The 14,434-nt window shown below is 39.1% G+C and overlaps 2 protein-coding genes across 2 annotated transcripts in view; one reads left to right on the top strand and one right to left on the bottom strand.

Moving 5' to 3' along the window:
* Nucleotides 1-14,434, top strand: part of MCF2L2 (MCF.2 cell line derived transforming sequence-like 2) — a 192,205-nt gene that overhangs the window by 94,816 nt on the left and 82,955 nt on the right. Inside the window, exon 14 of the mRNA XM_012811572.2 lies at nucleotides 6,053-6,138. Within this exon, the coding sequence (XP_012667026.2) occupies nucleotides 6,053-6,138 (86 nt within the window). The remainder of the gene's footprint in view (nucleotides 1-6,052; nucleotides 6,139-14,434) is intronic.
* On the bottom strand, nucleotides 11,210-12,819 carry B3GNT5 (UDP-GlcNAc:betaGal beta-1,3-N-acetylglucosaminyltransferase 5). The gene has a single exon (XM_003800096.3). The coding sequence runs from the start codon at nucleotides 12,639-12,641 to the stop codon at nucleotides 11,508-11,510; it is 1,134 nt and encodes a 377-aa protein (XP_003800144.1). The 5' UTR covers nucleotides 12,642-12,819; the 3' UTR covers nucleotides 11,210-11,507.

The following is a 14,434-nucleotide window of genomic DNA, read 5'->3' as shown; positions in this document are numbered from 1 at the left end:
AAAAAAAAAAGAATATGGGTCCCTATTACACAGGAGTAGGTGCCTGTCCCCACTCTTACTGAAGGTCAGGAAGGGTACTTTATGGCTTTTTAAGAGCCGATCTTCAGTGCTGTGTGTTGAGTCTTTCTTTGTGCCAAGCATTTTAACATATTATCACCACATTAATCTTCTGATGGAGAAACAAGGATCCCTGTTTTACAAATGAGAGAACGAAGATGCAGAAATCTTGCCCCAAACCACTTTTAAATAAAAAGTAAGCCAAGCACTCCCATGGAGGGCTACTGCTTAGACCCAGGCTTGTGTTCTTTTCATCCCCTAAGAGGCTTTGGAGTTACAGGTGAGAATGGTGGTATTAAACTCAGTTTGGCTGGACTCACTAGTCCTTTAAAATAAATACAAGAACAGAATTAAAAGGGATGACAGTTTTAAAATACAACATATCACATCAGTTATGATATAAATTTTTATAAGATTAAGTGTGTGTGTGTGTGTGTGTGTATTAGAATGTACTTCTTGTGGGCTGGGGTCAACTTTTGAAAGCCACTAACTGTTACAACTAATCTGTGTAAACTTTAATAAAACACTGGTATACAGTGTGACTACCTTGTTGGGGGCTCTTATTAATATTAAACAGTCCCCAGAGCTGCTGTGGGTCCTTCTTGTATTGTATTCCATCAAACAGGGTCAGCAGACTAGTCTCCCTGACCCACATACCAGCTGTCTGATATGTGGCCACAGGAACATGGATTGACACAACCCAGTCCATGCCAAGGCATTTCTGCAAACCCATGAGGGCATCTCATGCATGACGATGTCTATAAATGAGAGCAACATCGTCATTCAGTGTAAAAGATGACAAAGTTCATGTCTACACCTTGAGTCATTGTTATTTTTCTATTACTAGATTATTATGAAATAGACTCTATATTCACTCCACAAACAATAGAATAGAGTTGGAAAACACACAATTCAGTTTTGTAATCAGGGAAGGTTTAGAATAAGAGGATGTTTTGTTAATAATAGTGGTCACTCTTTTTTTTTTTTAAACAGACAGGGTCTTGCTCTGTCACCCAGGCTAGAGCCCTTTACTGTATGCGTAGCATGCTAAAGTAACTTGAAACTCCCAGCGATTCTGTAGCCTCAGTCTCTCAGTTAGCTAGGACTACAAGTATGTGCCACCATGCCTGACTAATTTTATTTTATTTTATTTGTAGAAATGAGGTCTCTGTGTTGCCAAGGCTGTTCTTGTATTCCTGTCCTTAAAGTGATCCTCCCCTAATCTTGTCCTCCCAAAGTGTTGGGATTGCAGGCATGAGCCACCGCTCCCAGCCATTAGTCGTGACTCTTTATGAAGACACCATGTTACATACATGTTAGGGATCCAAAGATGGATGATACCAATGCAGTTTTCAAGTCTACTGAGTAATTCAGGCATAGTAATGTTATAGATGAGAAACTGGAAAAGGATACAGTGTCACATCAACTGCTACATTAATTAGTTCAACTTTATATAGAAAATGTGTAGAAACAGCTTTGGTAGGGTGGGAAAAATAACTAGATTGGTTTCAATTTGAATCCTGGGACTGGTATTAACTTCTACATAGTGACTCATGAAAAATATTTTCTTGTCCTTCATGGGATATAGATATGTTAGAGGGAACTAAAGATTAGATTCTTATTAGAATGGCATCCTATTTAAAAAGAAAAGAATATACAGAGTGGAATGGATACACATTAAAATTTTAAGGAAGGAAAACACTGTATTAAAATCGTAATACTGGATACATACCAATTACAAAAGATGAACACAAGTCGCATTTGACTTCTGCAGTCACAAGAGGTGCTCAAAGTGGTCACCATCAACATCCAGACACTTCTGATTACAACAAATGAAAAGTAACACACAGATAACACTACCTAAAGAGTGTACACATTTTTTGGCACCCCTGGTATATGAATTTAGAATATAAAATTGCAGTTTTATTTTAGAGCTGAGTTGGCAAAATTCATATCCCAGATACCTCTTTATTTGTTAAGCTTGCTTTCTGGATACGATACCAGATAGGAAGCTACCTACAAAAAAAAGACTAAAGATCCACAGTTTTCTGTGGTCCAGTGAACATATTAAAATTCCTGTCTCTGTGATCCACATTGTAGGTAATAAAAACACTTTACTTTGACTGCTTTCTGCCAGCCAAGGAGCTGGCTCTAATCACACTGTCCACCACTGGCTGAGCAGGCTGTCCCTCTCACCTATCTTGCAAGGACACTTCCCATCTCTCCCTCAATCTGGGAAGAGCTCAGCCTTCAACTTCCACTTCTAATTTACAAGAGATCTTTGTGTTTACTCATTAAATAGCCCTTAGCAATACTTACGCAGAAGGACCTTTTCTGAATCTATACTCCCTTCTGTGAGAATGTAAAATAACTCACTTAAACAAACTGTGATCTGATTTATAAAGCTTCAGTGATGTTTCCACAGTACATGATTAAAAATATTGACTGAAGGATAAACCAATAGTGGTACATCGATAGTCTAAAAAATAGTCAATAAAAAGTAATTGACCATGGATAGAGGCAACGCCCGGGAGGTGGATGTTTGACAGAAGCATCTGTCTAGTGAAGGGGCTGGGTTCAGAAGGCTGCATGCTAATCCAGGATCCATTTAGATGACATCATGGAAAAGCAAAAAAAGTATATGGACAGAAATCAGAACGGTGGGTTTCTAGCAATTGGAGGTGGAGAGAGGGAGTGAGTGCTAAGGGAATATGGGGCTGGTGAAAATGGTCTGTATCTTCATTGTATTAGTTTCACAGCTGTATGAATTCATCAAAATGTAATAAACTGTATGCATCAAAAGATTAATTTTTTTGGTAACTTATTCCTCAATAAACCTAATTACAAACAAAAGATTTTTTAAAAATGAAATGGAAGTGCTTTTTCAGAACAGAGGTCAGTTTACCATCTATCTCTGTGACAAATTTGCATTTTGATCCAGGAACAATTATTTACTCTGACCCTCAGGGACTAAAATTTGTCATAAATAAGTGGAAAATAAAGAATTACTCCATAGAAATTGAGCTTCTAAGTCTTTTTTTTAGAGACAGAGTCTTACTTTGTCCCCCTCAGTAGAGTGCTGTGACATCACAGCTCACAGCACCCTCCAGCTCTTGGGCTTAGGTGATTCTCTTGCCTCAGCCTCCCAAGTAGCTGGGACTACAGTCACCCGCTAAAACACCCAGCTATTTTTTGTTGCAATTTGGCTGAGGCCAGTTTTGAACCTGCCACCCTAGGTATATGGGGCCGGCGCCCTACCCACTGAGCCAAAGGCACCGCCAGAGCTTCTAAGTCTTTTTGTTTTTAAGCAGTTTTTGGCCAGGGCTGGGTTTGAACCCGCCACCTCTGGCCTACGAGGCTGCTGCCCTACTCCTTTGAGCCACAGATACTGCTTCTAAGTCTTAAGTGTCTAAATCTTAGATATTTTACTATACAATAAAAACATTGTGAGAATAAAAAGGATTATCTTTGTAGGGATTGTTCTTTGGTTCTTAATTTTAGAGGTAGGTCTTTGTACCACAACACACACACACAATGTTGACAAGTTTTTATCAAATTCACTTTCATTTCTTTTAATTTTTTTTAAGTTTCAAGAAAATCACAAGGGTACAAGCAGTTGTTCTGGCTACACGAATTGCTTTTGTGCAATTTGAGTCAAAGTTACTAGTGTTCCTATCACCACGATAACATGCACTGTACCTGTTAGGTGTGCCCTTACCTGTCCCTCCTGCTCTCAGCTGCTTGGTTTCTGCTGAGTTTTTTTTTTTTTTTTTTTTTGAGACGGAGCCTCAAGCTATCCCCCTGGGTAGAGTGCCCTGGCATCGCGCTCACAGCAACCTCCAACTCCTGGGCTCAAGCGAGTCTCCTGCCTCTGCCTCCCAAGTAGCTGGGACCACAGCCGCCCGCCACAACGCCCGGCTATTTTTTGGTTGCAGCCGTCATTGTTGTTTGGCGGGTCCGGGCTGGGGATTCGAACCCGCCACCTCAGGTGTACGTGGCTGGCGCCTTAGCCGGTTGAGCCACAGGCGCCGAGCCGTTTCTGCTGAGTTTTACCAGCATATTGTGTGCTCAAGTGTGGAGCAATCAGTTCCGTAGTGAAGACATTTAGTGTTTGATTTTCCCTTCTTATGATTCTTTACTTAGAAGAATGGTCTTCAGTTCCCTACAGGTTGTTCCAAAAGATGTTAGTTCACCATTTTCTACGACGGAGTTGTACTCCATAGAGTATCTCTACCACATTTTATCAATCCACTTACGTATTGGTGGGCACTTGGGCTGTTTCCACATCTTTACAATTGTGAATTATGCTGCTATAAAGGTTCAAATGCAAGTGTCTTTTTTATACGATGTCTTTCTTCCTTGGGGTGAATATCTAATAGTGGAATTACCGGATTAAATGGCAGGTCTACTTTTAGTTCTTTGAGGTGTCTCCGTAGAGGTTGTACTGGTTTGCAGTCCCACCAACAGTGTGTAAGTCAGTGGTTCTCAACCTGTGGGTCGCGACCCACAGGAACTGTATTAAAGGCTCGCGGCATTAGGAAGGTTGAGAACTGGTATAAGTGTTCCCCGTAGCTCCACATCCACACTAGCATCTATTGTTTTGTAACGTTTGGATAAAAGCCATTCTCGCTGGACTTAGGTGATATCTCATTGCAGTTTTGATCGAGGATTAGAGATATTGAGCTTTTTGTCATATGCTTATTGACCATTAGTCTATCTAACTGAAAAACCTTCTGTTAAGGTCTTTTGCCCCATTTTTAATGGGGTTGTTTGATGTTTTCTTGCCCATTTGTTTGAGTTTCTGGTTATTAGCCCTTTACGGAACGTGTAGCATGCTGAAACTACTACAGTCTACTATACTGTTCCAACGGTCCCAGTGACAAATGTAGAGAAAACTTTGAAATTAAAAAAGGTAATTCAATGAGAAACCCAAATAAGGCAAATACAACAAAGACTTAGATCTTCACTTATGAAGATGGACTTCAAAATTTCACCCCTTTATTAATTTTAAAACACCTGGCACATTGCCACATTCTAGGCACTGAGTGGATGTTAGGGAATATGAATCTATCCTAATAGTGTCTTCTCAGAAATGAAATAGGCATGGCTCTTTTTTAGAATAACACTAAGCATTTAATTCTCGAAAAAAGAGTAAGACTCCTACTCAGTTTACTCTCAAGAAAATTCAGTTTTAACAATGAAGTGAATTTGTATAATATATTGATAGCAATAAGTGTCATAAATTTAACTAACAGCCGATTAGCCAGCGTTTGAGTGCTTCCTGCCTGCTGGGCACTACACAAAACATTTAATCTTTAACACAGACTTACAGGGTAGGTAGCGCCATGGGGTCCATATTCTAGGTGAGGAAATCAAGACACAGAGAGGTTCACTGAGCTTCCCCAAGGTCTCTCACAGCTGCAGGGGCGGGGAGTGGCTCCCCCCTACCCAAGATGCATCCTCTACACTTCCCAGTGCATGTGTGATGAGGAGCCAGTTCAGTGGGATTGGTGGGACTTGTTACAACCTGTCTGCGAAGCCCACCCTGGGCCTGCCTCATCTCTTCCTCCAGCATTTGCCTGTCTTAGCAAGCCACGCTTTTCTAGACCTTTATTTCTCACCAAAAAAGAGAGAAAGAGAGATGGTGAATCCAGTGATCACCTTATTGTCCCTCATGACTCAAACTCTGAATGTTTTTATGATTCGGTGGGGGAGAAGATGAGTACAATGTAAACAGCCCTTGGTCATTAAGGAGCAAGATACCTGTGTTTGAGACTGAGTTTTTGACATGCTTAAAGGAAACCTAAAGGGTGAACTACAACAGATCCCAGAGGGGCTGGGAAAACCCAAGAGAGCGAGCGCAGGATGGTAAAGGGGGATTTATTGCTCATGCAGAAAATCAAACCCAAAATCAAATGCAGAAACTGAGGGAAAGGAAAATATGGATAAGGAGTCCCACAAATACCAAATCTTACCAAAATTTCTTTCACTTCAGAATGAAGAAGTCCTTGAAAGTAGTCACAACAGGGAGAGCTCTGAGCTGGAGCCACGGGCCAGCCGTGGAGACCTTTTCCCCAGCAGGTAAGACTGCAGACCCCCAGGGGCTGGGAGAGATCTTCTGGTTTCGGCCTCGGCACCTATTTTTCCCAGATAAAAATCACTGTATTTATTCTATATGCTCCATTTATGTACCTGAGAACAAAACTCATGAATCTCACAAAAGCAAACAAATGAGAGAGCTGAAAATTCACCTAAACCAATTTTCTAAGGATTCAGTGTTTTAAAAAATGGACTATCAAGAGAATAGTAAATGCAAATCAGTTTTCATATTGAATAAATTATTGTCTTAAACACATTTAAAGGCTCTTGGCTCCCCAAAAATAGTTCATACAAATTTAGTGCTATCTTTGCTATTTGCATGCATATGAATACTCTATGGTTCAGAAAACGTAAATTAAGGTGGTAAAGACCAAAAACATCGGGAAAGTATTTTTTTTTTTAAAAGAATCTCCATCATTATTTACTCTGGTGCTAGTCACATTATTTATAACCATACAATTTGACTGGTAAGCTGCCTTAATCCTGGGGTCTATGGTGGCACTTCACTCTTAGTGGGCTTCCAAAAAAATAGCCTGTAGAATGACTGAACAAACTTTGGGAACTTGCACCTGAGTAAAGACAGTTATTTGATTGCTTGGACTACTTTGTATTCATCCACTTTAAGATGTATTCAAGGAAACATATGTGAGCTCTTACTGATTGAAATGTGTACTTGAGTTATAACGAATGGCCCAATTCAGCATGTCAGAGTGTGAGGAAGCTTAGTTGGGTATCTGAAAAGCATCACTTGGCAATGATGTATCCTGTTGTTATCTTTAACTGAGAGTTTATTTTTAGGACTTTTACTATTACTAAAACCCATACATACTTTCAGAAAGGACTCAGGTAAATGTGTCCTTTACGTTAATAGATGAATTCTTGTATTAATTTACAGTTGACCATCAAATCATACTTCTTATGAGAAATGCAAAGGGGAAAAGTTACAGCTCTTGATTAATGAAACAAAAAATATCTCTACGTTCTTGTGAAAGAATTTTAAGGTAAAAATGAGCCACTGAATTAATCATGAGATAGAATCTCTACAACCATCATTTTTGTTCTACCACCAGCTATGATAGATCTTAAGATGACCAACTTCTGATCAGTTTAATCTCTACCTTTCTTATTTCCTCTTGATTTCACAGATTTGAGTTTTGCTGCATAACTAGTACAGGTTTGTTGGGGCTAGAGTTATTGGGTGTAATGTGCGTGGCATATAGGAAGCATTCAGATTTTCATGACCAAATTATAAACCTTTAACCAGTACAGGCAAAATGTTATGCCAGATAGTGTCCCTTAACAGTTCTGAATAATTCAATTCTTTTCATATTTGAATGGCTTGCCAGAATGACATTATCGTATTATATTTGGGAAAAAATGATTTTGAGTGCCATGTGATAGGAATGTGCCAGTCCTTCCCTTCAGAATTAAAATAAAAACCATGTGGAACCTCTAGTAGCTAGTTAGTAATATATGGGATGAAGTATGATTTGGGGAGGAGGAGGAAGATGCTGAAGGAAGGAACGAAGGTAGGGTCCGATTTCTAAGATTTCAACAGGTACAGGAGAAACCATGTTCCTGGCAAGGAAAACCAACTTAGGCAGGGTACAGTCATGATTGAAATTTGTGACAGTTAATAGTAGCAGAAGGAGGGAAAGATCAAGCTATTGAAATGAAGGAGTCAGGGGAGGGGAATCTGTGGCCTTCAAGACACAGGTTCAAGATCAGGTTGTCCTTTTATTAAGCACAAAAAGTCAAGACAGCTTCATCCTCCCCTGCTGCACACCTTTTAATAAAAGATTTATTATGTAAAATTTGGATTCAGTCAAAAGATTGCACTTAAGGACCAGGGAGACCACAAATAGAACTGAGATGTGATGCTGGAGGCAGTAAGGGGCATTTGAGGTCTGGAGCAAAGGAGTATTGTAATGAAAGCTGTGACTACAGATCATCTCACTGCAGAATGCAGAAGTGATAGGAAAGAAAACTGAGTCAGGGAGACATCTAATCTTCCTCTTATTAAACTCCTCAAAGATAGGTCAAGTAGGGCAGTGCCTGTGGCTCAAAGGAATAGGGCACCGGCCCCATATACCAGAGGTGGTGGGTTCAAACCAACCCCAAAAAAAAAAAAAAAACCTGCAAATAAAGACAGGTCAAGTTAATTAATCCTTGCAAGTAATCATCATTTTGGTCCCAACTACAAACACACCAACTATACAACATTCAAGTTGTATAGACAAACGCAGCCTTGCAGCAAGTGACGAGTTCTACTACAACTAAATAATTCAGATGCTTCCAAATTTAAAAAAATATAGAGGCTAACTCATGCTATATGCTCTGCCAAGAATTGAGCAGCAATCAGGTGAAAAGCAGATGAGAACATGGTATATGCAAATATACCAAAGCACCAAACACTCCAAGGAGGCATATGGGCACTCCTGACATCAAGAGAGTAGGGCTAAATTTATTTGCTTGATCAAACTTTGCTTGATCTTGTAATAGCTAACAAGATCAGATAAAAGGAGAATATAACCTTTTCAAATGGTATCCTAAGGCACTGGGACTACAGGTTATTTCGTTCCTTTTTGAACAAATCATAGTCATGTGTTGCTTAGTACCAGGAATACATTCTACGAAATGTGTTGTTAGGCAATTTTGTCATTGTGTGGAAATCACAGAGTACTTACACAAGCCTGGATGGTACAGCCTATTACACACCTAGGCTATATATAGTATAGCCTGTTGCTCCTAAATAAACCCATATGGCATGTTACTGCACTGAATACTAAAGGCAATTCTAACACAATGGTGAGTATTTGAAAACAGATCTAAATATACAAAAGGTACAATAAAAACATATAATGAAAGAGTGGCAAGCCCCAACAGGCTGAGGACTAACACCGTGTAGCTCATTAAACCCAATCAGTTGATTACATGAACAGTGTTCACGCAAGACTTTACACATTTACTGACAATTTTTGTTTATTGGAAATCATCGATTTTTTTAAACCCACCAATTATTTTTCCATGTAAGAGCAAAATTCAAATAGTACAAATGTTTAACATCTTGGTATAAAATTATGGAAAAAAGATGCAAACCAACTGAAAGGTAAAAAAAAAATTAATAATAATACTGTGTATAATCATCTTCTACTCAAATGACCGTCCATTGTGATTATTTTCCCTTTGTTGACATTTTTAGAAAAGATAGCCCTGCATTAGAGCACCAGAAAGTTTTTCCTTCTTTTTCAAAAGGTTGGAACCCTTTTATTTACAAATACTATTCTTTTAAGTCTGACAATGCAATCATCTAGCAACTTCCTTCTTATAAAAAAAGGAAGTACCTTCATATTTCCCAAAATTTAAACCTGTTCCATTCTGTTATAGCAAAAATGAAAAGAAAATGCAGTTCAGGAGCGCTCATTCAGCAAATAAATAGCTATTTCACAAAAGAACTGGTGTAAACAAGATCACTTTCATAGCTAGTGGCACTGATGTTTTCAACCAATGGCAAATTTAAACAGTTCCAACGATAGATACACAAGAGTATGTATGGTCAAAAGGCCAAAAAGGTTATTAAAGAATAAACTAATAAAAATTAATCGTAAGCCTGTTTTGTCAAAATGTGCTTTTGTTCTCACAGTTTTTTTATTGGTTAGAAAAGTTAAACTGTCATGCTCTAAAATCTTGACCCTACTCTAAAAGTAACTACAGCCTAGAATATGAGATACTGTAGTTCTGACATTAAAGATACTAAATTATCTAAGCAATGTAAACAAGCCTCAAATTTCAAAATAGAAAAAAACCTAAAAATTTCTGTAAACATTTTCAAAAAGCTACCTGCTAAAAAAATTGTCAATATCATAATCCAGTTGGTATACTGAGAAACCTTCCTTAGTCTCGGTTTGGATGTTTCAGACGTCATCTTATTAAATGAGATATCTTATTATCCTTAACAGGTACCTGTGCGGTCAGGGTTTTACAATCAGTCCAGCTACTTTTCTGAAGTCATTATTTGGGCCTTCATATTATCTTCCTAGCAATAGATACCACCTAATTCTTTCTGTAGTCAGGGGAGGTAGTTTGCATCACAGCCGCATTTTATCCTGCTTTGTAAATCAAGCATCACTTAACTTTATTAGATCTGAGCCACATCCTTATGATTACAAGAAACATGTAGCTTTACAAATGTTTTCACCTCGTTCTGGCAACTTTTCCATCACTGTTACTGTGCCTTCAAGTCTGCAGTAGGTAAACAATAAAGATCACTACTGAGAGTTATTTGATAAAAATAGATTGTCTTTGATATTATAGCCTTGAGGTTTAATACTCCCAATTTAAAACTCTGAACTTGGAACAAAGTACTATAGAGTTTAAGAGACCTTGTTGGAGAGGGGTAAGCTAATTTTAGTAATTAGTACACTGATGTAGACACTAAAACTTTATTATGGAGAAAAGAGACTTCTAATGTTCTCTATTTCCTTTTGAAGTTCCCATTGTTACATTCCTGCATGTAAAGTACATTCAAATAACTGCCTTAAGTTCAGACCAATATTGAATATCTAAAAACCAGTTGAAAAATTTATTAAATTAAAATCAGCTTATTTAAATTAACAATTTCTCCCTAAAGAACGACCCTATGAGCAACAAACTATCCATGTGTTTGTGTCATTTTCTAATATTTATATACATATATGTATGATAAAGTACCAGTTAGAACAGAGCTAATAACCTTTCTCAAGGTCCATATTCAACTTTGAAAAAAAAAATGTATTTTAAATGACTCCAACACCATGAAGGTAAAAATAGATACATGGATTTACAAAACGTGATTTGGCGGATTTATAATGAATGTTGTACATTTTCCTGTATCTCCCCGTAAGAGACTTTCACCAGATTCACATACTCTCTCTTACGCTCACCTTTCCCTCTTCCTACCACCTCCACCAAATGCTCCTTAACAAAAATTAACTCGTATACCTGGTCTAACAATATATTTATTTCTTTGAAAATGGTACTTTCCAAAAGCAGTTATCTAACAGTGAGGCTTCTTAACCTCTCACCACCTCAAATACACGAGCTGTGAAATGATAACTTGAATTTCCCTTCAGTTTTGTTTTCATTGATAATGTACACTTTTCTGAATATGAATTCCTTGACATGAATTTAGGCAACGGAGTAGATAAGTTATATAAGAGCTTCTAGAATCAAAGAAACATTCAGATAGGCTGGGCTTTCAAAATATTTCTTTTGACTTTCATATTCATTTTATGTAAGGTAGACAAACATCTGAAAGTTTTCCATGCAGGTTTGGCTCAGTGACAGGGAAAACATACAACATTCAAGTACTGTTAGACAAACGCGGCCCAACAAGGATATGTGTCCACATAGACAAGTTTGCAAAGGAGAACTATCTTAATTAACCTGCAGTATATCCGACCAAAAAAACCTTGTGAAATGTTTTTTACTTTTGGATCTATGGCATTCTTCCAAAGGGAGTAGAGATCTTGTACATGTCCATGAGATGTCATCATTTTCTCATAGATACAGGGATGATAAGGAGTTTTACCTTCCCCAGAGAAAAACCCGTGGTATTGTGGTACTATCCCCATTTTATTGGCACAGAGGCCCATGAACACATCGTCTATATAAAGGCTGGAATTAAGTGTCTGTGAGGCCACATACATTTTGGCAGCTACATCACCAGAGATGACGTAGGCAGCCCCAGCAGTGTAGTCAGGGTAAGCTGGCCACTGGTACATGTCATAGGAGACGTAGTACTTGCTGTTTTTATCTCTAATGGGAGGGGCGCCACGATGAACACGACCGATCCAAAAGTCTTGAACGCCAATCTGTGCTAAACTTTGGAGGTATTCAATAAGATTTGGCATGTGAATAAATATGTCATCATCAGCAGTCATAAGGAATTTGGCATGTGGACAAAAGGTATTCGCCCAATTGAACTGCATAAGTAATTTAAGAGTAAGATTGTAGAAAGAATCCACAAAGTCTTGCTGTATTATATCATGGTACTTATGATCTTCCAGAACCAATTTTCTTTGCAGTGCTTGTCCCTGCCGCGGATTAGGAGTTCCTAAGGCAAAGAGTGTTTTGATGTTGGCATGGAGTTGCGATCGGACATACTTCTCATTGCCCCATGTTCCTCTGATTGCAGAACGTCGAGCATGGTTCTCAGGAGAGGTCTTTACAAACAGTAAAAGGAGGATGTCCTGTGCTTGGCACTTCTCCTCGTGGTTAATCAAGTATGGGTAGCGGGCCCCAGCTGAGCTGTTCTTAAGAGACAAGGTATCATTCACAAAGTTGTAGCTGTTTATGAGGTATCTGTAAGAGTAGGACTTCACGTGGCTGACAATGTGATTATCAATCGGTTCCCAAAAAAACATGAGGCTTAGTATAAAACAAGTGGCACACAGATGAATAAATTGCCATTTTTTGACTCTTCTGCCACTAACAAACATTCTCATATCCACTCAGTTCTGGTTTTATTTACGATCAGTTTTAAATAGGTGCTTGCTTCTTCGAGACCATAGAACTTGGTATTTTGTAGAACACGATGTCCATCTTATTACATGTTGGTCACTAAAAGTGGAAAACGACCTTCTTATTTCACCAAATATGTTCTCTTAATACCATTTTCCTGAGATTGCAATAGAAAGGAACACAATGTAGACTGAAGATGCTGGCATGTCAGAATTCTTCCACACTGGCAGCCTTCATGACGTCTGGTGAGTGGCCTCCAGCAGCTGTCCCTGGGCTGTTTTCTGTGAACATACAACACCACCTATCAGAGGCAAGAAGAGAAGAGAACAGCAAGTGAAAGAGTGACTGAGTCACCGAGAAGAAACAAACAGCTCCTAATTCCTTACAGCCAAACGCGGAACCTGACTGATCTGGACAAACTGGAGTTAGCATTCAGCAGAGACCTACCGCTGTTTGCTTTTATAGAGGCATACAGGAAAGGGTTTAAAAAAACTGCATTGTCTTTCCATTCAGAATCAGAGATCTGTTTCTCGTACTGCTCTTTAAAAAAAAAAAAAAAAGCCACCCAATGGCTATAATCTTATATACTTAAAATTCAAGTTTCACAAGTGAGTATATCCAGGCGTATACTGACTGGAATGCAGTCGGAATGAAAGCACCCATATAGAGCAAGGCAAAGTACTAGATAAAAAGAAAGTTCACAGCGGTAGAAATCCAGTAAAGGCTTGCCCTAAACAAGGCAGGAATAAGAGCAAGATTTTTTTTTTTTAAATTCAAAGTGTTCAACCAAAGAGTCAAGATTTGCTTCACAAAAGTATAGTCCAGACTCTCACTAACAAAAATTACTTTGTGAGCCCAAAATCTATACAGTCACCTTCTTTCTGTACTTTTTCATTTGGAAACTCAAATTTAATGTGCTCTGAACCTGGGAATAGTAGGTGGTGAGCAGCAATGCTGTCTCAGCCACTGACTCCTCGTTATAGTGCCTCGAGCATCTCAAAGACTGGGATAAGACTGCTTAACTCAAAGCCTTTATGTAAACTAAATAGATATGTAGAGTTGATAGATAATTACCCTGCATGCTCAAAGGCCATTTCTAACCCACTCTGCTACCTTTTCCCTTAAAACCTGCGGTTGCCATTTCTCTTTGTATTTATGCCTGACTGTACTTCATTCACTCATGCCAGAAACCTGAAAGTCTTCTTTTCCTCCACTTCCCAATATTAAATCCTGTGAATCACCCCCGCTTCATCTCTCTTCACTCCTTCACGTCATTGTCACTTCTCACCCAGACTAGATGAGCGCCTGGCCAACCCATCTCCCACTCCTGCAGTCAGACTGACCTTTCTAAAACTCAGATTTAACCACAAGACTGAGCTCTGTAAGCCCCTTCAGAGCCTTGCCACTGGTCGGTGACCAGATGACATCTAAGCTGTGACATCCATAGCACAGGGAACGCTTTAGGATCTGCCTCGGCAGCTCTTCTGTCACATCAACTGTCAATATAACTTACTGGCTGGGAGCACAGCCACACTTGCCATCTCCGGCCTTTGTACCAGCAGTCCTGTGGCCTGCCCCTACCTCCTTGCTAACATGAAGTCTACTTGTCCTGAGGTCTGCAGACATCCTTCTCTGGGAAGCTTGAATTGGGCACACCCCACTCCCGCAAAGGGGCTTCTCATCTGAATCACCACAGCACCTTCTCACACCCTGTACTGAGACATTTTAGGCAGGATGTTGTAGATTAGATACACTCAGCATACAGGTCAACATCTGA

Source organism: Otolemur garnettii, unplaced genomic scaffold (assembly GCF_000181295.1).
Source record: "Otolemur garnettii isolate 467f Iridium unplaced genomic scaffold, OtoGar3 scaffold00166, whole genome shotgun sequence".
NCBI classification, from domain to species: domain Eukaryota; kingdom Metazoa; phylum Chordata; class Mammalia; order Primates; family Galagidae; genus Otolemur; species Otolemur garnettii.
This window is presented reverse-complemented; position numbering and strand designations above follow the sequence as displayed.

What these genes read in the sequence shown, in the direction of transcription:
- B3GNT5 (XM_003800096.3), bottom strand. Translation starts at nt 12,641, where the DNA reads ATGAGAATGTTTGTTAGTGGCAGAAGAGTCAAAAAATGGCAATTTATT.